This window comes from Hydra vulgaris, chromosome 11, assembly GCF_038396675.1.
Source record: "Hydra vulgaris chromosome 11, alternate assembly HydraT2T_AEP".
NCBI lineage: Eukaryota > Metazoa > Cnidaria > Hydrozoa > Anthoathecata > Hydridae > Hydra > Hydra vulgaris.
Window position 1 is genome coordinate 20322798 of NC_088930.1, and position 26699 is coordinate 20349496.

Consider the following 26699-nt stretch of genomic DNA (forward strand, 5'->3'; position numbering starts at 1 on the left):
TGACACTAATCATTAAATTCATTTGCGAAACTACTCCTTTTTTGTTTATTTTTGTCACTATTCCGACTGTACTGTTTGTCACGCTATTCCTTTTTTTGTTTGTTTAGTTTTCGGCGCCGTTCATTAAACTATTTTGCGGCATTGTTCCTTTTTTAATTTTTGACGCTATTAATTAAATTCATTAATTAAATTAATTGCAACACTATTCCTTGTTTGTTGCAAAAATACATTTTAAAAATTATCTTCTCGATGGTGGTGTGAAAGGAGAAACTCGGAGGAAAAAAATTTTTTGTGTTCTTTTTTCTCATACTGGGCCTTTTTTATTTCTTTTATAAAACCTAACTTGTATTTGGATATATGTATCTTCCTTTTCCTTCTTTTAAAGCTGAAACCCATGGTACAGCAGAAAACAAACCACCATCAACAGTTTTGGTTGCATTGAATGGTTTCATTCCAATAAAATTACCATACACCATTTTTAAATAAACTTCCTCTGAAGTTTTATGATGCCAATCACCAACTGTCATAATAACATCTGTTATTTTTTCAGTGTTGACCTTTTCACGTTCCTTAATTATAAATGCACCATACGCTCCGTTTGTGCGTTGAGATCTTACATGACTATGGTACCAAAATGTTCCTTTCGGTTCAGCCTAACACAGAAAAAAATATCTACATAATAAAAACAATGACAAATATTTTAAAAATTATTTTTTTGCTAAATATCTGAAATGAGCAATTAAGTTTAAAATACATATGCTATTATTTTATTGTAAAACAAATAAACCATGTATTTTATTTATTGTAATTCTTTTAAAAGGTGGTGAATGCACTGAAAAATCCCTGGGAACTACAGGGATTTTTCAAATATAATAAAACTTATGATAATTAATTTCATTTATTAGAATTAGTGCGAGACTTATATATGGTAGAATAGCTTTAACTTTGGGGACTGGGGATTATACATATAATGATTGACGTAAATATTCTCTTTGCTAATTATCATGATTAGAGTATTTTAAGAAAGTATATTTTTATCTAAAGAATATTGGGCTAAATGTATCAAAATATTTTCTTATCTATTAAAGTATTAAAAAAACATACATGTATTTTAACAAAAAATTTACATCAAAACCATTATGTTTCCTATAAAGTAGGGATTTCAGCATCTGTTATATGCTCATATTTCAGCTTCAGTTTTAAGCAAATCAGTTTCAGCTTCCCAGGTCTGTAGTGTCTAGAACCTCTAAACATGTTTGTTGACTTATGATCTGCTATAAGAAAAAAATTCATGAGATTTAGTAACTTGGAATTTAATGTTTTTAAGTCCGGTGTCCTGGAGTCCCGGAGTCCTTTTTTAACCAGGAGTCATTATACCTAATGTCTCCGGGTTAAAAAAATAATTGTTCCTCTAACCTAAAAGTCTAATTTTATTTCCTACTGGTAGCCCATAAACTTTTTTGTATTTTTAGAGCTCCTGGATACCAAAAACTTGGAAAAAGTAGTCTTTTTGTGACTTTAAAATCCGGAGTTCTTTTTGGAACTCCGCATCCCTGATATGGTCAATTATTAAAGTTTTATAAAGTTCTGTTTACACGATCGTTAACGGTTTGCAAAACTTAAAATTCCTTGGAGAATAATTCCGCCAAAAATTTTAAAATAAAAGTAAATAAAAGATAAATATTTTAGAAAATGGAATATATAATAATATGGCTGTTTGTTTTATTTGTTTGTTTTGTTAATGTTTCGCTCCATTGAGTTTTTAGCTGTAGGAATTACAACTAATTTTATGTTTAATTAATACAAATCGTAACTTTATAAATAATAATAAAATGGTTTTAATTTAATCGTTTAATTTTCATTTTTTTAAATTTTTATCATTATGGGTTAGAAAAATTTTAAAACTAAATTATCTCAATGATATTTAGTGATGAATTATTAAATAGAAACTAAATTGTTTAGTAAGAACCACTGGCTTAGAAACAAGAGGTAAGGGGTGTTTGACGCCTTCTCAAGCCCAATAAACAACATTATTAAGTTATTAACGCTACTCACCCCCTACTCCTCCCTCCGTCGAAACGTCTTTAGTTGGACCTTAGCATGAAACTTTTTAAATATTGAAAATACATAAAATTCTTATTTGTTTAATTTTTATTACTTACCCAAAGTTGGTTTTTTATTTTCAAACCATTTCAAAACACATAATGTTATTATCAGAAAAGAAAACAAGCTTTTTAAAAACAAACAAAAAATTGTTAAGGATTGGTTTTAACATATGGCCGGCGCGCCCATTTGCATTAGGCCAACCTGCCCCGTCGTAATGTTTGAAGAATAATTGCTTTTATTTTTAAACCATTAACAAACATTATATCCTAAAATAATCTTTAAATTTTAAGCTTTATATTTAGAACTCGAATAATGCATTACTGTTGAACGCCAATGGGCATAATAACGTCAAACGAACAATTTAAAATTTACTTTGATGTATCAAAACTTGCTAAAACGGCTCCACACTTCTAACTATGATTCAATAAACATAATTTTTTTTGGAAAAAGAGATGAACTACTCTCAACCTTCGGATTCCCAGCTCATAGTTTTTGAATAAAATTGACGAGGATAACAAGACGACTAACGAGAGCCTAACTAACCCGATGTATATGAGATTTTTACTCTCGCAATTTTTTTACTCCACAAAATCTCATTTCAAATTTTACTCCCATTATGAGATTTTTACTCCCATAAAATATTTTGCGGCAAAATGCATTTTACGACATAGTTGTACTTTGACAATATTTTTTAAATTTTTAAAGATTGTGGCTTTTTGAAAAGCAGTAACAAAGCGATCCCGTTTAATATAAACATTAATTAAAATTTTTGTAGCGATAAAATCAAATGTTACGCAATATTAATAAACAAAATGTAGCCGTTGGACGCTTTAACCCAGTAAACGAGTGTAGTAAATAACGCCGTTATGTAATTTTTTTTTTTTTTTTTTTTTTGACAACAGACGACTCATTTTTAGTTTGTTTAAAAATTAATTTAAAAATTAATTTTTGTTTAAAAAATAAACTTTTTGTTAGTACTTCGATTACTATATTTATTCAATGTGTCATTAAAAAAATTGCTGCTTTAGTACGTTTTGTAGAAGCAATTTTTTTAACAGCACAGTGAATGTATATTGTAAACGTAGTACTCACAAAAAACGTACAATATTTGAAATTAAATTTATTTTTTAAACAAGAATTGAAGTCGTTTAGTATACCAATATCATGTCAGTATCAAACATACCAACAATTTTATCTATAAAGTCTTTTTAGTTTAAAAAGTCTAACTAGTTTAAGTATGGCTTTTGGGGCGGCCCTGTTTAAAACTGAAGTGCATTTCTCGTTTAAATCCATTTGCATGCAATTAAAATTCTTCCAGATGATAATAAATATCATTAAATTTACTAAAAAAAACTTAAACACTTTTATACTTGCTTGTCCATCTTGTCTCACATAGAAGATGAATATTTGTCACAGAAGATCTCTGTTCTGAGCATTCACGAAAAAATGTAATAATTGGTTTAATAGTGCCAATAGTATTTTGTACCACCAAAACATCATTTAGATCATTACCTATGAGATTAAGTTTATGAGAAGTGTAGTGAACAAAAACGGATTTGGGGTAATTCTTTCGAATTTTTGCTTGAATTATTATCTTTTCCAGCCAGCAAGAAGCAGCGATCATAAAAAATTTCCGTAAAAATAATAGAATACAACTTCTTTCAGTTATTTTCAAAGGTTTGTTTTACTGAACTCTCTATCTGACAAAGAATATCTTTATCTCTTATTGTTGATGCCAAATGTTCAGTATCTCGCTGAGCTCCATGATACCATGCTGAGCTGGTTTTTGGCACGTTTAATAAATTTTTTCTTTTCTGTGAAAAAATTAGTAACGAAGACAACTCAAATTCTTTTAAATAGGTTTTGGAAATTAGACACAAAATACTCAAAACAATCTGTGTCAATATGATAGCAATAGAGTATACTAGGTATTTAAAAATGTCGCCTTTGAAATCGTTGAATGGATGAGGCTGGTAAAGATTAGTTAGCAAACAATACTTAAGGTATATAGAAATTTTCGTAGTACATTTTACAAAAAGTCCAATCTCATTGTTTAACCTAGTACTTTTTATCAATCTCATTATTTAATCTAGTATTTGACAAACTTGAAGTTTGTCTGGTTCTTGCTCGAGAGATAGTGCTGCTGATGATAATCAAGCAACATCTACTGTTTTCAGCTTTTTGCAGTTTTTTATTAAATGAAAATCGGGGGTATGAGTACCATCAAAGTATTTTTATTAATTTTTTCCTTATGATATAATACCTTAATATATACCTAAATACCATTTAGTTTTTTGAAAACTACTTTTTATATACTTTTAAAGTTCTGTTTAATACCACCTAACGCGTTATCTTTATGATAAATAAAACTAGTAGAAGAATAAATGTTTTATGTAGAGAAAAGTTTAAAAAAAGCAAAAAAATTTTAGCAAACGAAAATTTTTTTTTATTGATGATCTTTCTATATTTTATCATCAACTTATTTCATTATTTTATCAACAAATTTTTGTGCATAATTTGTTGTCAAAATTAATTTTATTAAGTTCAGTTATTTTAGTTGAAATGGAACATTTTTCACAATATTTTCACTTCGATTGTCTTTTGAACCCTTGAGCAACCCTTCAACTAAATAGTACTGACATATTTTTTTCCAAAATCGTACAAACAAGTAGTTAATTTTTTTCTGAATCCGAAACGAAACATCATTAAAAAATAAGTTTGTGTTGAAAAGAATCAAAAAATTTATTTTTACCAAAACCGTACAATAGTAACAACTTTTATGGCACTCAGATCGGTAAGAAGCAAGAAATTTTTTTTTTTAACTTAAAATATGCAGGATGGGAAGGAGAGGGGGAGGGGAGGGGGAGAGGGTCAAGTACATCCTTTCCCCTCTCTTGCGGACGCCCATGCATACACAAAAAAACTACATAAACTGCGTCTACATACCATTTTATCAAACTGGCAATGAAGATAAAAACAAGTCAGTTTTATCAAAACTTTCTAACCGTATGCGCAACGAGATACACAGTTAAATTATTAGGTATTCAAAAATTGCATAAAGATTTATTGATTAAGATGCATAATAGTTTTTGGATAATATATTGCTTGAAGATGCGGCATAGGGAACTGACGAGAATAAATTATGGTTATGCTTTGTTTATGGGGAGTAGATATCCATATATATATATATATATATATATATATATATATATATACAGTAAATAAGGACCGAAAAAAAATACAATATTTAAAACTAAACAATAATCACTTACCTATTAGGCCGTAAATTGCATGGGTAGGTCATTCTTTTTTTTTCGCTCCATATTTGCTGTATACTTGGATATCTACTTCTGTAAATCAAGCACATCCAACTATCTCTGCCTCAGTTGCCCATGTTGCATCTTCAAGCATTTTAGTTTTATAAATATGCGTTTGAATTGGCATATTCAAATATTCAGTAAAACCGCAGTAATTAAAACGTTAAAAAGTATTCACAAGGTACAACGTGGATTGGTTGTAAAAATACATTTTGCCTCAAATTATTTTATTGGAGTTAAATCTCATAATGGAAGTAAAATTTTAATTTGATATTTTTACTGGGGGGCAAAATAAGTTTTGGACCAAGGAGAAGCCTAGGGGTCTATAGCCCCGGGCCCCGCAATTTTTGGGTATCCAAAATAATTTTGAGGATCTTTTTTTAAGACATTTTCGACGTTGTGGCACTCAAAAAAGGCCTCCAAAATAAAATAACCCCGGGCTCCGAAGGGTCTTAATCCGCCACTGCCGGGGAGTAAAAACTTCAAATGTGATTTTTACTGGAGAGTAAAAAATAATGCGGGAGTAAAAATCTCATCATTCACCGGTCTACCCTATTCATTTTAGTAATAAATTGTGAAAAGGTTTCTATAAAAACGGTCCACAATATTGGATTTTGTAAGAACTTTTCTTAAACTATTTTTTGAGATATCAAAGTTGTTAATTAAAAAATATATTTATAGAAAGTTCATGCTTTGCTTTAAACATGTATATTAAGCTTATATACATTTAAGGCTTTAAGTTTCCTTAAGAAAGGTTAACAGTTAACAGTACTTTGTGCGCGAAAAATTTTGTTTACTCCTTTTTTTTTTTAGTTATTTTTTAATTTTTAATACCCCATAAAATATTACAGTAAAAGATAAAACTACAAAAAAACAAAATTTCTTTTAAAGATTTTATTTTCAATATATTTGAGGTTCCATGATTTATTACGTTTTAAATATAAAACAAATGAAGCTTTTTCAACATTTAAAGAGAGTCTATGACTTATTTATTTATAAACAAGTCATAATTCTTAAGCATTTATTTATTTGGAATAAGTCTTCACTAAATATATTAAAGAAAGCTTTTATATCTTTGTTGGAATAAAAAAGATTGGAGTCATCTGTACACAATATAACATTTAAAATGCTTGATGCTGAGTATAAATCATTTAAGTACAATAAAAATAGTAGTGATTCTAAATTTGAACCTTGGGTCACACCACAAGTAATGTATTTTTCTGTTTCATTATTTTTATAAATTTTGGATTTAGTCCTGTCTGGAAAAAAGTATATATATGATAAAAAACATGTAAACAAAGAAAAAAAAAGAGTTTGAACAAAATTTTCTTCTTTGATCGATGAACATCACTCTTTGTTTAGCTCAGCGGTTCTAGCCTATGGGTCGCGACCCTAACAAGGATTGTTTGACAATTTGCCAGAAGCCTTTAATAGACCTTCTGAAGAAAAAAATATAAGGCATTTGGAGGCAAATGTACTTTAATAATTTTGAAATTTTATTTCTTACATATAGCCAACTAAACAAAAAGTTTTTTATAAATTTTATTTTGATGAAAATTGCATGCCCATGATAATGAATCAGCGAGAGACAAGAATTAGGAAAGTTTAAAAAATATTGTGATACATTTTTTAAGTTTGGATTTACTTTCATAATTGCAGCTAGAAATAAAAAGCCACACTGTGTTTTGCAATCAAATTATGTCTGCCAAATCCATGAAGCCCGACGGACTTAAACGAACTTAGGGTTCTTGGATGAATCAATTTTCAGGGCCTTCAGAACTGTTTGGAATGTAAAACCATTATATAGTATATATTGCATTAAACTATTGTTTTCTGCATATATTTTTCAGAATATATATCATTGGGTGGTGACAATTTGACAAACTGAGCTGAAATCTGAAATCTAAATCTGAAATTTTCTTTTTTGTTTTTATTGTTTATTTCTTTAACTTATTATATTATAAAATCTTGTTTTTGTTTAAGTTCTTTTTTATTTTTGTTTATATATTCTATTTATCTGTTTTATTCTATACTATCAGAAAGTAAATATCTGGGCCAAAGTCTACCTATCAAATATCTAGGGTAAAGTCGGTTAGCCTCGGATACTTAAGGAAAAAATAGATTGTACCCATATACTAACAGAAAACAAAGCGTCAAAAGACTTTTTCAAAAGTATAAGCATTTATCTATTGAATTAGAAATAACAACAAAAAAATGATATCCAAAACATAAAAGAAAAAATGTTAAAAAAAAGGCATGTTTTAAAATTAGAGGGTAGCCCCAAACACATTTTTTTAACCATGATTTTACCTTTTTTTTTACCGTGTGACTCAAATATAATATATATTAAATTAACTTTGGCCTGTTCTTAACACATTTAAAAAAAAAATCGTCTTTAAAAACTGCCTCTGATATATAAGGAATGGGAATGAAAATGTCATCATTTAAAAATATAAACATTAGCTTTTTACTAATGAAAATAAACACTTTAAAAACACTTTTTTTAAATCTAAGGTCTTTTCAATGGAATTAGTTGAATTACTAATATAGGTTTATGTATTATATTAAGTTGGTTAATATCTATATAAAAAAAGTTGCTCATTTTTATTATGTAAATGGATTAAGTTGTCTGGAACCCAAACTCTAAACTTGATACCTCCCTTTCGTACCTCATTCACAAATACTAGTTTTAAAACCAGTGAAATAAAGTATTAAACGAATTTTTTTTAAATAAATATTGTAAATAAAAATTGTAATCAATAAAAAGTTATTAGTTAACATAAAAATTAGATATTTTAATATGCGAATCAAATATTGTAATACATCGCTCATCTGGAGGTGGGAAACCATTTCTTGAACTTCCAGCCAATAGCTTCAGCATATTATGATAGATATTTTGCTTATGCCATATTTCAATTAAATAATGCTTTTATAGTATTTAAAATCACATAGCTTATTTAGTTTATGCTGTACATTAAGCTTCCGGAGTTACCCGCCGTCCTGGGCTGGGACTTTCCCCTTTATAAAATGAAATTTTAGTAAAAACACTCTACGCTTATTATATGAGCTTAATGATAACTTCTGCTTTCTAATTCCTTCTGTAATTCTTCTATTTATTTTTTGGACCTTTCTTTTGCAGGTTGTTTTGATATTTCTACGTTGCAACCGGTTTAAACACATTTTCGAGGTTTATGGTTCTATCTTTAAGAAGTTTTAGTTTTAGTTTTATGGAGTAGAGGAAGTCGTGTACCTAGGGCCTCCTTGTACCTAGGGCCAACCGACTTTATTTGAAATCTAAAAAGTTATGCTTTTCAGTTAGGGGATTAGTTTAATAAAAAATTATTTTTTAATTCTATTTTGATACTCAGAGAGCGCTGCCACGGCAATTATAATAAGAAAACGCTTCTTGATGGTCTTAAGTAAGGTTTTGCTGCTTTTATCTTATATTGTTTTACAGTATTAGAGGAAATGCTTTTCTATAGGTTCTAGTAGATAATATTGTTTGTTACTTAAGTACTAAATGCGATGTTAAATAAGTTTACTCTCAATGCGGATTTATTAATAGATGACGTTTTGCATGAGGCTATCAAGTCTTGTACCTAGGGCCATATAGTTTGCTTGTACCTAGGGCCATATGTTTTTTTCTCTGATAAAGAATTTCTTTGATCACGAGGTAGATTGCTAAATTCCAATTGGCGAAGAGCATTTTTTTTTCGCGGCTGTTTTCGGAATACCATTTAACGCTTACAGTTTGTTAATTTTGCTCAGAATTTTTAGTCAATTTTGTTATTGATATACGTGTTTCAATCAAGTTGTGTACTTAATGTTTGTATAATTATCTACTTTTTTCAGATACTTTACAGTGATTTATATCAATGTAATATTTATATTTTAATTATGAGAGTTGTAAAGTTTGCTACACACTTTTTGTTATCTTAAAATATTTTTGATATTGATATATTTGTATTAAATCTCTGTAATTTTTATTATATTTTAGTAGTAGCTGTTGCTATTGTTGTTGTTGTTTTTATTGTTGTAGTAGTTGTAGTAGTAGTTGTTGAAGTTGTTATTGTTGTAGTAGTTGTAGTAGTAGTAGTGAAGAAGTATTTCTTTTTGTTGTTATTTTAACATTGCATATTTACTTTTTAAATTCACAGGCATTCAGGTATTTTGATCAAAATAAATTGTTTATTTTGATAATAACTTGGTATTTATTTAAATTATCTTTACACATTATAAAAATGTGTAATTTGTTTATACTTCACTTTAAAAATATTTGAGATTTTTTTAACTATTTTTTTAGATGCCAAGGAAGGATAATGGAAAAAAGCGTTCAAAACCAATGTAGATAGTGTAACTCTTGCTGCAGAAGCAGTAATGAAGGATGGATTTCCGGTTAGGACTGCAATACGACATTTTACTATCAGCAGAACAACACTCCAAAGACATATAAACTTTTGTCAGAAGAATAGTTCTAAAACTACTGAACCAAAATATCAATATTTTAACTAATGCTCTGTTTGGAATCTATTCTCTAAAGATGAAGAAAAAGCCTAAGTTAAGTACCTTGTTATTGCAAGCAATATGCATTATGGACTGTCAAAGCCCAAGCTTAAAAAGCTTGCTTTTGAATATGCAAAAGCTAAAAAATATCCAACCTCCTGGGATAAAAATAGTTAAGCCGGTTAGCAATGGTATACTTATTTTATGAAAAGAAATAATAAGTTTCTTTCACTGAGGAAGCCGCAAGCCACAAGTTTAGCAAGAGCCACCAGTTTCAACAAAGTAAATTTTTTTTTTTTTTTTCAAAATATATTTTTTTGCCTGAATGTATCTTTAATATGGATGAAACAGGTACTACAAATGTGCACACACCTGATAAGGTTGTAGCCCCGAAAATTCCATACCTCTATGATGATTTTTCCAAGAGTGAACTTCAAAAATCATATGCTGAAAGGAGCACCTCCAGGAAATAAGGCAACAGCACATATAAGTGGATGGTCAAATGCTGAAAATTTTTAAGAGTTTTTGAAACATTTTATTTACCATATCAAATGTTCTGTAGATCAGCCAGTATTATTACTATTGGATAACCATGAAAGTCATGCCAGTATTGAAGCGATTACTTTTGCTAAAGAAAATGATATGATAATGCTTACTTTCCCTCCACATACCAGCCATAAGCTTTAGCCATTAGACAGAGGTATTTTTGGACCTTTAAAGAAATACTACAGCACAGCTTATAGTGATTGGATGCTGTCTAATCCAGGAAAGCCAATCATCATGTATGACGTTGCAGAAAACATTGGCAAATGTTATCCTTTGACTTTTACTCCTTTAAACATTTTAGCAGGTTTTCGTGTGACTGGTGTATGACCAGTTAATCAAAACATATGTACTGATGATGAATATTTGAGTTCAAGTGTAACCGACAGACAAGATCCAGTATTAAATTGTCCAAATAATTCTATTTCTGAAAAAATGAGTTAGTCAAAGATTCATCAATAAATTCACAAAACAATTATATTACTGTATAAGGCAACAATTCGTCTGCAATGGAAACAGACTTTTTTCTATCAAAATCTGTTTCATGTAAACGCCAGAACAGGTCTGTCCTTTTCCGAATTCAAAACCTCGTTTATCTAAAAGAGGAGGAGAAAACCAGGTAAATGTCGAATTCTCACTTGCACTCCAGAAAGAAACGATATTGCTTTTCAACGTGCAACAAAAATTGGAAAAAAAAGAAAACTTATAATAAAACTTAAAAAAAAAGGTATAATAGCTGGTGGTCCTAGGTACAATTAAAAAAAAGCTTTTTGTGCCTAGGGCCACTAATTTTTAAACCCTTCTACATAGCGGGCTTTTATATTTTAAGTCATTATACCTAATTTAATACAAACTAATTAGTATAAATATGTGATCATATCAGTTTCATCATTTTTAAAAAAGCCCGGAGTCTTGATTTGGGTCATTGAAAAAATCCGGCCTAAGGTACACGAACTTCCCCTAATATGCGTATAGGAATTAATCCTTACTGTCGTAGCGACATGGAAAAGGGTAATATTTCAGTTTGTTTTCGTAATCGAGTGACAAAACTTACAGTATTTTCTTCATTTTGTTTTGTGCTCGTGAAAATGTATTGTTCATACGTGATATCCTTTCTTGGTTTGAAAAATTGATCATCATTGTCATATTTTCAAATATGACATCGTGTTGATCGTTATCGTTTCCTTTAAAAGTTTATTGTATTTTTACATTTTTTTATGCTAAATGCAATACTTTTTTTAAAAATACTGGTTATAAAAAAAACTGAGAAACATGCAAAAAGAAAAGCTATCTGTTTACCTAATAATAAAAAAATCCCAGGCTGGAGGGCATGTTTTGCAACCCTATCAGCCTTCGCCTTAAAACGGTACTGCACATAACTAATAGTAGCATAAAAACTGAAAAACTTTAAAAGAATTGTTTTTTTTTATTTAAAAAAAATTCCCTTGTCAGCACAAAGTCTTGTTCAGTTCTTTGGCAGCAAATCATAAGGGGCCGTTCATAAATGATGTCAATAATTTTTCCTGGTTTTTTGACCCCCATCTCCCGATCCTCACCTCTTTTTCGAAATTCCCTATAAAAAATTATGTCCGTTTTTTTTACTCCGCACCCTCAAAAAAATGAATTAAAAATGGGTGTTTACTATAGTACGGAAGTTGCACATGCGCAAATTCACTTTCCATAACGCATTATACGAAAAAAATAAATAATAATAATTCCGTAATAACCCTTTAGGAAAAGAACCTTGCGAAACAAATCATTGTGAAAAAATACTTGCGAAATAGTTCCTTACAGAAAGAGCGTTTTGGAACGTGCGCTTACGGAACAGACTCGAAAGCATTCATTAAACTGGTAGGGGAAAGGGGGGTAATTAGTACCGCTGTGCAATTCGTACCAGCGTCATTGTTCTTTTTCTGATTTGTTGAAACTGGCGGAAACACGATAAAATCAAGCCAGCAGGTGAAATATATATACTGACCAAAAAATGGCGGAATCGAACGTTAAAGAAAGGAGGTAAGTCTGTTTCCCTTTTTTTACACTATTTGATGTAAAAGTTACATTGTCCTACTAGTCGTACCTTGCAGGCTTGGATATACGTAACTTATTTATATTTTTTTATGGTGTTAGCCCATCCATTCTTCTTCATTAATAAATACGTTTTTTTCCGATTCACTTTGCCCATTAAAACACTGAAGTAGAAATCTATGTTTAGTCATAGTAGGGTAAATCGTACCTGTGATGGTGGGGTAAACCGTACCTGTGGTACTATTTACCCCAACCTCTAAAGATAACAAAGGGCAGCGTTGGTACTGCTTCATGTGTGATGAGGACATTGAGGAGGATATGATCCAGTGTTTAATTTGTGGAGCATGGGTACATGTTGCATGCTCATCATCTGAGTCTCAAAATGGGTCACATGATAGTTATATATGTGAATTATGTCAATAAATATATTTTACAAGTGTAGAATGAACCAGTTATTGTTTTATTTATTACTTATTATTAGTGCTGAGCTTTTTTTTTCTTCATACCCTTTGGTACTTATTAGCCTCACAAGTGGTACTATTTGAACCTTCTTGTGGGTAATTAGTACCACCTCGTTTATTTTTAGTTTTTATTAGTGTGCTCTTTATTTTAATATTTACATATTGAAATCATGATTGTTTGTTTTAGTTTTATCAATGCTTGTTTCTATCTAAAAATAAAACTTTTCCTACATTTAGTTTTATTTTCATTAATTTTTTTCCTTAGGGGGTACTATTTAGCCCCCTTTCCCCTATCCAAAAAATGTTATTATTTATTATTTAAATAAAATAATGTTGTTAAATGATTCTTCAATAGTAATGATTCTTCAATATATATATATATATATATATATATCTGGTATATATTTATATATATGTGTATATATATATATGTGTATATATATATATATATATATATATATATATATATATATATATATATATATATATATATATATATATATGTATGTATACATATATATATATATATATATATATATATATATATATATATATATATATATATATATATATATATATATATAAATAGTCACACACACACACACACACACAGAAGAAAGGTTAAAAAAGTTAGAATGGGAAGAAGGCTAAAACAGAAATTAATGGGGCCTAACACAGCTAAAATTTAAATAGAAAAAACTGAAACTTTGGGTTAGTTTTGAGAGAAAGGGCAACGTTCCCTCCGCAACAAGTCACTATGGCAGTGCTTATATATATTTATATTTATCAAGTACCGACTTTGGTTTACTTCCAACTTTGGGTTGTTGATTGCCTTTGGCCTAGCAGAATTGGAGGTTTACTATTTCTCTATATATAAAAACGTAGTAAAATATATGGTTCCATTACAAAGTTTAATTAAACTTAATTAAAACTTTAAGTTAATAACATAATTAAACTTTAAGTGTCGTTTGGCCGTAGTCAGTTCTTACTGAATCTTGCAATTAACTTATCACTATCTTTCAGACTAGCTACAGCTTTGAAACTTTCAGCGCTTGTATAGTCCTGGTGAGCTTCTATGTTAAAATTGTTTTCGGGAGCGAAGACCCGGGGAAGGGTTGTAGTGTACGCTTTTTGCAACAAAATCTTGCAACTAGTTATTTACTGCTCTCCAAAATAGCAACATTTCGTAAGTAGTATTTACGAAATGAACATCGACTATTTTTTTTGTTTCGTAAAATTCGTTACGGAAATAAAAATTCCTGATTCTCAATATCCTTCCCAGAGATGATAACGGCAGAAATCTTCTCGCCTCCACGTTTCTTCCGCAGCTATTGGCGGCCGCTTCCCAAAACCTTTTTTGCCTGCAGAATGTTCTGGCTTCCACCTCCAGATGCTTCCGCCTCCCAATTGGAGGCCACCGTTAGAACTTTGTTTTAGAGGCAGATATTTTTGGATGCCACCGCCAATCGGAAGGCGAAAGCCACTGGGGGCCGCCGTCGGAAGATACTTTGGAGGCAAGGTGATTTGGAAATTACCTACAGTGGCTTTTGCCTTTCGTTTGGCGGCCGCAACCAAAAGCTTTATTTGGAGGCAGAATATTTTGGAGGCCACCGCCAATCGAGAGCCGGAAGCCACTGGCGGCCGCCGTAGGAAGATATTTTGGAGGCAAGATGATTTGGAGGCCGTCTCCAGTGGCTTCTGGCTTCCAATTGGCTGCGCCCGCCAGAACTTTTTTATTGAGGCAAAATGTTTTGGAGGCTGCCGCCAATCGGGAGGCAGAAACCAATGACGGCCGTTGTCATAAATTATTTTGAAGGCAAGACAATTTGGAGGCCGCCTCCAGTGGCTCTTGCCTTCCTTTAGGCTGCTGCCGCTAGAACTTTTTTATGGAGGCAGAATGTTTTGGAGGTTGCCTCCAATCGGGAAGCGGAAGTCACTGGCGGCTGGCGTCAGAACACTTTTTGGAAGCAAGATGATTTGGAGACCGCCTATAATGGCTTCGGCCTCCCAATTAACTGCTGCCGCCAGAACTTTTTTAAAGAGGCAGAATGTTTTGGAGGCCGCCACCAATCAGGAGGCAAAATCGGCCATTGTCAAAAGATATTTTGGAGGCAAGTTGATTTTGAGGCCGCCCCCAGTGGTTTCTGGTCCCAGTTGGCTGCAGCAGTTAAACTGGAGGTGAAATTTTTGCCTCCCGCCGCATGAAGTTGATGTCAAAGGGTCAAAATTTTCATTTAAAAAAATTCAATCTTTTAATTGCTTGTTAATTTAAAAAAGTTTGTTTTTAAATTAACAAGCAATTTAAAGATTAATTGGATTGAAATATTGAAAAATTGGCATCAAAATTGCGTTTTATGTGAAATTTATTGCCAAACTGACTATTTTAAAAAATGATGATTTTGTCAGAGTTGTTTTTTTTTTACACCTATTAACAAAATTTGAAGTTTTATGTTCAAAACAAGAGTTAAAAGTTGGAAATTTTATGTCCCTGCCATTGGCTAAAAAGTCTTTTCTCCGAAAATTAATAGAAAATAAACTATCAGTTTTTGATGGGATCAAAGTTTGATCTTTTGAACAAGTCGCTCATCAGTTGAATAAAAACTGTCACTTTTCAACCATAACATTAAATTCTTAATTTTACTCATTAGATATTGTTTAAAATTCTTGACAAACCCAATATTCTTAAATGCTCATTAAAAATTTTAGAAATTAATATCAGTTTGAATTGAGTTTTTTTCCAATAATCAAAATTTTTATGAAAATTAATTTTTTTTTTTTTTTTGAAAAGGGAAAATGCGCATTCGTCGGATCAAATGTTATACTAAGGAGATTTTTTTACTTGTTGAAATTTCCAGTTTGCTATAACATTTTTACTACTACGTTTTTTTTAACTCCCGAGTAAAAATCTCATAAAACATTTACGGTCATCATCAGGTATTTATCCCCTAGTTAGAATATTTTGCGGCAAACATGTATTTTGCGGCTAACGTGCATTTAGCGGTAACATGTATTTTGCGACCGCGTTGTACTTTGTCATAACTTTTAACCGCTTTAAAGATTATGGTTTCTTGAAAAGCAATAAAGAAGCGATTCCATTTCGTACAAATAACATTAAAATTTTCTCTTTTAGTTTTTTAAATGCATTGTATTATTAAAAATTTAACGCCGCATACTGAATTAGTTGACGTTTGTATTTTTTTAAACAAAAATATAATCCAAAGACAGCTATTAGTAAATGATGTTGATAAATCGAATTTTCGAAGAAAAACAAAGCTATTCATAATTAATAATAATGAGTTGTGTTATCTAGGTAAATCTGGCGATAAGGTAAACAGTTTATATATTTATAGTTGATTATACTACTTATATTCATTTTATGTTACCAATTGTGTGATACTAGCTTAATTTGGCCTGCACTTTTGTTATGTGGTGCAGTTTTTAACTTAAAAAAATTCAAATTTTTTGAAAATAACATATTACTTATGGCAATCGAGTCAAATTAATCATAACTTGCTTTATGTTAACTTTTTGAACTGAAACGATTTGTAACAATATTTTCACTTGAAGGTTCTTTTTTCAGCTTTTTGAAAGTTATTACATTCTGAAACAAAAGTGGCAATGTAATTTACCATTCTTTACCAAAAAAGTTTTGAACATTTTCTGTGGTTGAATTAATGTCTATGCGGCCAGATAATGCATTTGCCTCATTGGAAATATCTTAAGCATCATTCAAAAACTTAATTATGTGGTGTTGCTCTTCTTTACACCAAATAACTTTTCTCTGAACAAATATTTAAAAAAAGATTCTTTAAAAAATTTGAATTTTTTTAAAACTGCACCATACAAAAGTACATCCAAACTAAGCTAGTATCGCACCACTATCACAGTATCACACAATTGGAAACTCAATGCAACTATTTTAAACAACTATAAATATATAAACTGTTTACCTTGTCGCTTTCTTACTAATTATTTACGCTATAGATTTACCCGCACGATGCACAGTGGGCCAGAATGCACTTTTACTGGACAAAATTCATAACTAATTTAATATTAGAGCTATATTCACTAAAATTAGTATGAGTACTAATATGATGTCTGCGCTTTTTATGAAGGTAATATTTTTTTATTTCGTTGCTATGGATACCTTTATTTTGCTTAGCAACAACCTACTTTTGTTATCTGCAGATATTTTATAAGTGCTATATTCACTAAATTTGGCATGAGTACCAATATAAGATCACACTTCTTACAAAAGTGATAATTTTTTATATTTAGTTGTTATGGATACTTATATTGCTTAGTTACCGGATACTTTCCTTAGTTACAAAGTGGTAAATTGATATTTGAATATCTTATCGGATTTTTGACCCACCTATATTGAATAAAAATTGAGTATTTAGGTAAATAATGTTTTAGGAATAATAAAAGCAAAAAATAGTGCAAGAAAACGTTATCAATTTTAAACTACATCAAAAAATTATAAAACAATAATATCGTTTGAAGATTGTTTAAGTAATTGTAAAACATCTGAAGGAAATGCTTTATGATTTGTTTGGTGTGATGTTGATTTACGCAATGATGAAATAACAGGATCACTGGAAACTAGGAGTCTATTGATAAGATCAGTATTTGTTGCTTTTTTGGATGTTTTTCGGCTGAAATTTTCGCGATAAGATTTAAAGTCTTTATTTCTAGCCTCTTGAGCTTCCTCTGACATAAGTCCGATGGGTAATGTAAGGCTTTTAATTATGCCATGTCCATGTATCAATACTTTGTGAACTGATTGAGCCATGTAATACCATGGATACAAGGGACACATATAGTCTAAAAGTGTCAAAACAATTATCCTTGAACTTTAAGCAGTCTATTTCATATCCTGAAGAGAGCGTTACCAAGATAATGTAAAATCTGAATATAAGGTTTTGGTCAATACCCAGAATTTCAGCTGTTTGTTCATATGCTGCAAAAGCACGCCTTGAGGTATTGCTATCATTACTTGTTCCAGAACCACCACTTTTAGGGAAATCAACAACAAGTCCCATTTTGTTCATAAAATCAGTCTGAATCTTTTGTTTAGCTACAGATGCCTTTTCTTTGTGTTCTTTAGATCTTGCTTGCCACTTTCTTGTTTCTTTTTTATATGCAATGTGCAATAACATCTCAAAAAATCGAATCCATGCATGAAGACTGGAAAGACCATATTTGAACTCTCTGTTAGTATAATCTATATTAAGGATACCAAGGCTATTTATATTTTTGGAGAGACACCACACACTGAACAGCATTGGTATGAGTTATTATTTTCAGATAATATTGTTTGAACCTTCCCATCAATCATTGTAAGTTCAATAATACAATTCACTTCAATAGAAGATCCGCAAACCTCTAATAAAATCATACCCAAGCTTTCTATCTCACTTTTAATGTACTGATCTTCTTCAATCACAGATTCCTTGGATTCCATTTTGTATGCAAATCTTATGGGTCTACAATAGGCTGTGGAGGACGACTTTTGATTTCTCCAAATAGGCACCTTTTCGTTGCTGTTGTTAAATCCAGTCAAATCCAATGGGACAAGACAAGTAATAAATAATGATTCTTCACGCTTTAAATCTCTGTTAATGTCGGGTTCTGATAAAACTTGTTTATAAATGCTTTGGCCAGTAGCACCATCAAAACCAGCCTTACACGTTAGTGTCATTGTTTTTATTGCTTTGTCGTTCAATATCAAGTGCCTTAGCACAGGTTCCTGAACTGCAAAGATTCTTTGCAAAGTATGAGTCATTAAATCTTTTAAAGGAACTGAAGCTGAATAGTCCTCCACTGTTATGTTTGCAGGATAACATTTCAATTTTGCATCTCTGACATCATTGTAAGCGGGGTAGATGTTATATTTTTTCTCCAAGGCTCCGCTTCTAATCAATTGATAGGAAGCTTTTGTCAGACTTGCATCAATTATTAAAGCCAGTGCTTCGTCTGCTGAATATTTAGTTGCTTTATCTGTATTTGATATATTTAAAACATTCTTGGCAGCAATAACAACAGATTCATTTCTAAATTTTTTATTAGCAGCAAAAAATAATTCATTGGATGAATGAGATTCAATTAAACAAGATACACGCCGTTTTTTAGTTTTATTAGAACTATTATCAAATGCAACTGGTTTTCGACCACGTCTACTTGCAGTTGGCTCATTGTCTTTTTTTCTGACAATTAAATATTCATTAAGCCAGTTCACAAACTTCTTTTCAAAATTTTTCACAGTATAGTTTGCAGATTTCCACTTTTTCTTATACAAGTAAACAAATCGTTGAACAGCATGTCTAAAATCAACGTCTTTAAAATCAGCAAATTTTGGCTGAATAAATGTTAATATATCTTCAGTAATATTTTGTTTTGAAATACTAAGATTGTTTTTTTGGAGAAAATTATTAATGTCTAAGTTTAACAAAACCATATCTAAATAATTATTGTAACAAGTATTTTGTATTTAAAAGTAAAATGTTATAATATATATGCCGCCTGGACTACTAATACTTGTTAGTAATTAAGTTACTACAAGTGTTAGTAATTAAAATTAAAAGTAGTTAAATTACTGTCAGTGTTAGTAATTAAATTACTAACAACTACCGAAAATATGTTGTTGCTATGTTATGCAAAGTAAGGTATCCATAGTAACCAAAAAAAGTTAACCTTATAAGAATTCTGCATCTCATTTTAATACATACCCCCAATATTGTGTATTTAGCGCAAGTAAAATACTGTTAAAACAACGTTAATGTAAAAATGAGTTGTTGCTATGCAAAATTTAGTACCATACAACCAAGTTAAAACATACATAAAATCTGAACGGGGATTTAAGGGGACGAGCAATCAATTAAAACTCGATTGAAGCATCATATAGCTCAAATAAATATAAGACAACACATGGCAAATTGTGGTAATTATTAGTTATTTTGCGGCAAAAAATAAGTTTCTTAAGAAATTTTTTTTTTAATCTGTGATTTTCAAAGTATAACTGAGATAACATGCTATGACAAATTTATTTCACACATTGTTTTTTCTTATCTCTAAATACTCTAGAATAACATGTACTAATTTTTTGTTTCAAAAACGTAGATGTAATTGAAATATAACACAACGTTGATGTCACCGTTAATTACTTATTTATAATTTTTATTTTTTTTTATTTTATCTCAATATTCAAATGCTTAGAGTCCTGGTAACTAAGGGATTTAATATAAATAAATTATCAATAGATTTCTCCTAATATATGTAGATACTAAAATTAAATAGGTTTTCAAGATTAGACAACTTAAATTTTTCCCATTTTGTCCACCTACTGGCCCACTGTGTGTTGTGGTGTTTGAGGTCATTAACAACTACTATTTTATACTTGTTTTCTTTTTTTTATAGAAGAACGTTATTTTTTATCGTTTTCTAAATTGTATAGTATCGTCAGGATGGTGAAAAAACTTATCAAGTCTAAAGTATCTAATTGGAGAGTATCGAAAAAAAGTTTTCATTTACTATCTTAAGTTTTAAATTGACAAAATAATATTACTCTTCCAATAAGCTTGAAATATATTATAATAAAAGCAATAAAAAAAAGATTCCATTTAATGTCACTTGTTTTGAAATGGAGTATAAGAGAAAACCCAAATTCTAAATCTCGTCTTAAAACTTTTGTTATGAAATACACAGGCAAACAAAAAATCTATTGCATTAATTTTGACACTTGTTCTTACCTAATTTTGATACGCTGAATTCAAATCTGACATCAGACTTTTTGCATAGAATTTTTTAATTTTTGAAACTTTTAGGTAGTTAGCACATTTTTTCCGAAGTATTTCTGAATTGAAACTTATTTGGAAATTCTATGGTATATTTTGAAAGATTTTATTTTTTATAAAATTAAAAGATGAAAAAAAAGTCAATAACACGTTTAAAATAAACAATTTATAGCATAAACATCATCCTATTAAAGTCAAATCTTTTATAAACTTAAAAAGTAACGAAAGTTTTAATTTTGAAAAGGATTTCAAACAAATTGTTTACTCATAAATATTCAATCGGAAAGAAACTTTTGCTTGTAGTTCTTTCTTTTGTCAACTTTGCTTGATGCAAGTTGACAAAAGAAAGTTGGGCAGTACTGTTAGACAGTAGTCTGCCATCATGTGTTTTTCCAAACGTCCTCGATAACGATCATCCATTTTCTTAAGATCTTGGTGGAACCGCTCTCCTTTAAAAAATCATCTTGACCAAGAAACTGTTTAATATGCCTATTTATAAAACGACGTTTTATACTTATTTCGCATCGAAGAGCACAAAAGGTTTTCAACTTTCTAACAATTAAACAGCAGAGTTTTCTTCTTTTTTATTTCCAAGAGAGTTTTTTACAACAGCCTCAAACGACAACCAAGCTATTTTTTCACTTGCTGTCGATTGTTTTAACAAATTCTTTATCACTTTTAAAAATCGAGAGTTAGTGAGCAATCAAAAACTCCTACCTCCAAAAATAAGTTCTGGCAGCTGCTGTCAATCGGGAGGCAGAAGCCACTGGAGGCGGTCTCTAAACCAACTTGCCTCCAAAATATCTTCTGACGGCGGCCGCCAGTGGCTCTGGCCTCCAAAAAAAGTTGGCCTTTTGGCAGAAATTTACTTTGCCGCCGGGAGGCGTTATCAACTCTAATCCTTCCAAAAGAATTTTATTTTTCCGGAATTGTACGAAATCTTCCGGTTAACAACTTTAGTTTACTATCAGTTTTTTAATGGTATAATATTTAATTTTTTTATTGATTTTTTTAAAAATCTGCATATAGATAGAGTAAATAAAAACTTAACGCCGTTTTGGTCTCAATACTCTCCTCCCGATTGTCAATTATTAAAAAACGTTTCAGGAGCCTACCCCAACCTCACTCATCACTGACATCATTTATGGATGGCTCTTAAATAAAAGCATTTAAAAATAAGTTTCCTTATTTAAATGCAATTGATACAGTTTTCAATGAGCTCAAAATAAAAATTATTTCTTTGATTTTACAATAAATAATACACGCTTATGTGTTAGGTATATAATAAACGCTATTTAATAAACGCATTTTAGGCAGGCAGTCTATCAGTTTTTTTTTGTTTTTTTTTTTGTTAATTCAACTCCCCAAGACCCAGAAGGCCACTACAGACGAAAAAGCTGCTTAATTGTGGTTATAACCCTCCCTCAACTCAATAACTCCGAAACACGAACCTTGACGAACAAGGCCGCTGCGCGGAGAAACAAGTTGAGTGCGGTACTACCAGGGACTTCGTGGGGATCGAACTTAGAACCTCTCGCTTATGAAGCGAGCACGAGTTAAAAGTCTTTCTCAAGTTTTTAATGTAACGTATTGTATTCAATCTTTTTATTTATCCTAAAATTTCGTTTTCATATCTTTAAAAAAGGAGTTCAACTTCTTTACTTAAAAATAAACGGTCTTTATTAAAATATTGAAATGCATTTTACAAAAATGTAATTTTTTTTTAAATCTTGTGTCAACAAGTCAAAGCATTCTTTACAAAGAAAAACTCTACTGGTGTTTTATTGGTGTTTTCATGATCATGTTTAATTCTATTTAAATATTTTGTTGTTAACAATTTAATGATCATATTTAATTCTATTAAAATATTTTTTTGTTAACAGTTTGAAGATATTTAAAAGAAGCTTTACTACAAAAATTTTATTATATGAAATTTTTTAAAAGTAAATTTTTTAGTGGTCCTTGACAACAAGACCTTAGGTTTTTGACGAGTCACCGCGTTCGTTTATTTCTTAATAACAGTCTCATAAATTCTTGTTATATTTTGATATTTTATATTGTATAACGGCTTGCTTTTTTAAAATGTAATAACAACAAAATATTAAAAAAAAATAAAAACAAAAAGGATCGAGTAAACCAATTAAATTTATTACTTATTACCTTGAATTTGTAGGTGAATGTTTGGCCAGCAGAAATAGGACATTGAGATATCCATCCTACGCCATCCATAAAAGGGGTTCCTTTTTGATGCAATCCGTGCCAATGCAAGGTGGTAACATCACTTAGTAGCATATTTTTAACGTGAATGATTAAATTTTGATGCTCATAAACAACAATTGGTGGGCCCGGTAGTGTACCATTAATTACAATTACCATTCGGTTTTCTCCATCTGCTGAAATCACATCATCTAGGGGTATCTACATGACAAAAATCAAAACATTAGACTTTGGTTTTGATAAATATGTCTTTATAATATATTTATAACTATAACTATAGACTTTTGTTGCGTTCGGGCCAGGAGATTCGTTATATAGAAATAAAGAACCACCAGAAGAATAAATTAAATCTTTCTTATATATCATTGTTAGTTTCTCTTTTATCTGTAACCAGAACTCGCATTCATTCTTTTTGGGACTACATTCGTTGTATTTATAATCAAGCGGTATTTCGATTGCAATAACAAGTTCGTGGATAAGCAAAACTAAAACTGTTCCTTTAAGCAACATCTCCGATAAAGTTTTAGAGTCAAATTTAATAATAAAGATTCGGAGACTGCTTGTAGAAAATAATATTGAGATGTGGGCGACAAAACCAAAATATGAAATCCTTAACAAAATAAAAAAAGCAAAAATAACTATTTTAACACGTATTGTAAATTATCATTATTTGTGCTGTTTACATTTTAAAATATATTTTTATGCTATTTCATGTTATTTAAATCTGTAATGACAGGATGTCAAAATGTAAAATTTTGTTTGTTCTGCGACAGTTCGTATAGCAAAGAAAATCAAATACTGTTAATACTGTTTTTTTTTATATATATTTTTATACTGTTTATAAATTTTTGAGTCATTACACACCTATGTTTACTAATCAAGAGTATTATTAGATAAAAAAAAAGTTGTTTTTTTTAATTTTATGGAAGATTTAATTCTGAACAACTTTAATTCTCAGATATACAAAAGCAAACAAATTTATTTTTAAATAAAATAAAAGTAAAAGTGTCTGTAATAATTTAATAATAATTTAAGCGGTTTATGTTTTCCATCTTGAACCGTGTGATTATTACGGTAGGGTGCAAAGTAAAGTTTTAAAAACATAAAGTATTCTTTAAAAGAATTTTTTAGACAATTTTATAAAATGTTACCTTCAACTGTTTACTTAAGATGGAGTTAGCAAAAATTGTAATTGTTTAATTAATAAGAAAAGTGAGGTGTATACATTAATCACTTGCCATCCGATAAGTCAAGTGTGATGGCCACAATTCAATTTATTCAATTTCTAGAATGGCTTAGATGTGGACCATCTATGATTACGGTATTATTTGCAGTATTGGTTTTGGTAGGGTATTTTTAATACTGAGGTTGTAAAAGTAATAAAGCTACATCCGGATCGTATCTGGCTACTACCTAAGTACTGTTTATACCCAGATAACGCGTATAAACAGTACTTAGGTACTGTTTATACCCGTTATCTGGGTCTTATAGCCAGACACGGCCTACACTAACGCTTTCCTATAAATCAAGTCTGGCTATAATTCAGAGACATAAGATTCGCATCAAATTTTCTCGTCGGGCAACGTTATTTTTAACTGTTCCACTAAATAGATATATAAATAAATAGAAAGCATTGTGATATAACTGATAAATTTGAAATAAAAATAGATACATCATCAATTTATTTATCATTTTTATTATCTTAAATGTACACACATCGAATGAGGGGGGTTCATTTGGGAAGGGAGTGTTTTAATTAAAACTCTTTCTCAAGTTTTCAACTTTATTACCGTCTTGCTTTTATCTTCGATTTAAAACAATATTTTACAGGGAAACTTTCTGACGGCTAGTAAAAGTATTTAATAAATAATTATTTGACAGTTCTTTTTTACTTTTTAAAATTCAAAACATTATACTATAATGAAGTTCAACATTTTTAATATTTAATTTTAATTTAATATTTAATTTAATTTTAAAATCAATTTTAATATTTTTAACAATTTTATTTTACTTTAAACTTGTAAACATAATACTCTATAAAATTCCAATGACACTTATCTTACAGTGTCTTATCTTATCTTTACCCAGTGGACACAGAACCTTCTTTGGAAACTTGAAACGTCTATAAATTTTTTCGATTTGAATCTTTATTATGTTCCGCTCTACATTATGTAAAAAATTGCTCAGTGATAAATCTGATATTTCGGCGCCAATGTACAAAAAACAAAGAAATAGGGTGGTTAATTTGAACTGTAAACTACAGAAAATTTACTTTGGGAAGCATAACACTCTCGATTTCAGATACATCTCTCTGGATTTTAACTAATCCTTGTCTTTGAGATAAATCAGGTAATTCTAATGCAGTGGTGATAAACGGCGTAAATCTTCTCACCTCCGCCGTCAAATTGGAGGTGGGAATATTTGCCTTTCGCCTCCATGTAACGGATGTAATGAAGAATAATTGCTCGTTTGCTTTTAAGCAATTAAATATTAACTAGAAACAAATGTTAAATACTTAACATAAAAGTTTGTTTTATATAATTTATTTAACAATTTAAAAAATTTTTGAAAAAATAATTTTGATTTTCTAGGACTATCTAATAAATTAGTAATTTTTATTTTAAAACAAATGTTAAAAATTAAAAAATTTTGTATGCCTTATATAATATGCCTTTATATATAATATAAATATGCCTTTATATATTATATAAATATGCCTTTATATATTATATAAATATGCCTTTAGCAAAAAAGTCAAATAAAAAAGTTTTTGACAAATTATTAAATTGTCAGTTTTTGATCAATGTTTCATGTTTTGTCGCCCTTAGGTCACGCTAAAACTTCTATTTTTGGACCATTAAATTATTAAAAAATTTTTGATTTGAAAATTTTAATATTCTTGAATATTCGCATCGTAAAACGTGATGATTATAATTGGAAGGAACTTTATACGGTTTATCAAGTTGTTTTTGGAGCTGCATTTTCTCAGGTTAAAGTTGAACGAGATTTTAGTAGTTTTGCAATAGTCTACACTCATTTGAGAACTCGACTTTTGGATGAAACATTAAACGCGATATTAGCCGCGAGACAAAATTTGGATTTGCTTAACAAAATAAAATTCTTTTAACAACGTTACCCTAATAAAAAAAAAATGAATGTACGTAACGCTATTTAATCTAAAATGTAAAACAAACAATTACTTTTTCTAAATAATAAAACAAGTCTTGTCTTTAATTAACGGAAGTTGATTTCAAATCCAGTAAAATTAACTTCTTTAATGTTAATCAAATTGATTTTTAATTAATTCAATGTAAAATAAAATGAAAAAAGTTACGTAAGAGAATTCTAAAATTTTTTAATTATAAAGTTCATTTTTACTTAAATAAATATTCATTAAAGTTTGCTGTAAATGTAAAAATGCTAGTTTATTCGACTGTTTCAGAAAAAAATCATTGGACATGCGACAAAATCCCAACTTTTTTTACAATAGTCAAAGGTTAGCAACTAATGCACAATTTCAATTAAATTTTCGTTAGTCGGTCAAACGCGAGCTGTAAACTTATATATAAGTGTCATTTAATAATACTACCGACAGTGACCCATTGGTCACTGTCGGTAGCATTATTAAATGACGAGTAACCGTCATTTAAAATATATATATATATATTTGTAACCGCCGTTTAAGGAACAGTCATTTGAAAAAACTTTTGAGTATATGTCAATTGAAAAAT

The 26699-nt window shown here is 29.9% G+C and overlaps 1 protein-coding gene across 1 annotated transcript; it reads right to left on the reverse strand.

Annotated features, from left to right (window-relative positions):
• Nucleotides 1–283: 283 nt before the first annotated feature.
• Nucleotides 284–23649, reverse strand: LOC136087509 (uncharacterized). Its single transcript, XM_065810400.1, has 3 exons — nt 23251–23649; nt 22912–23169; nt 284–653 (listed from the first exon to the last, which is right to left on the reverse strand). The coding sequence occupies exons 1-3, from the start codon at nt 23476–23478 to the stop codon at nt 339–341; spliced, it is 801 nt and encodes a 266-aa protein (XP_065666472.1). The 5' UTR covers nt 23479–23649; the 3' UTR covers nt 284–338.
• Nucleotides 23650–26699: the final 3050 nt, after the last annotated feature.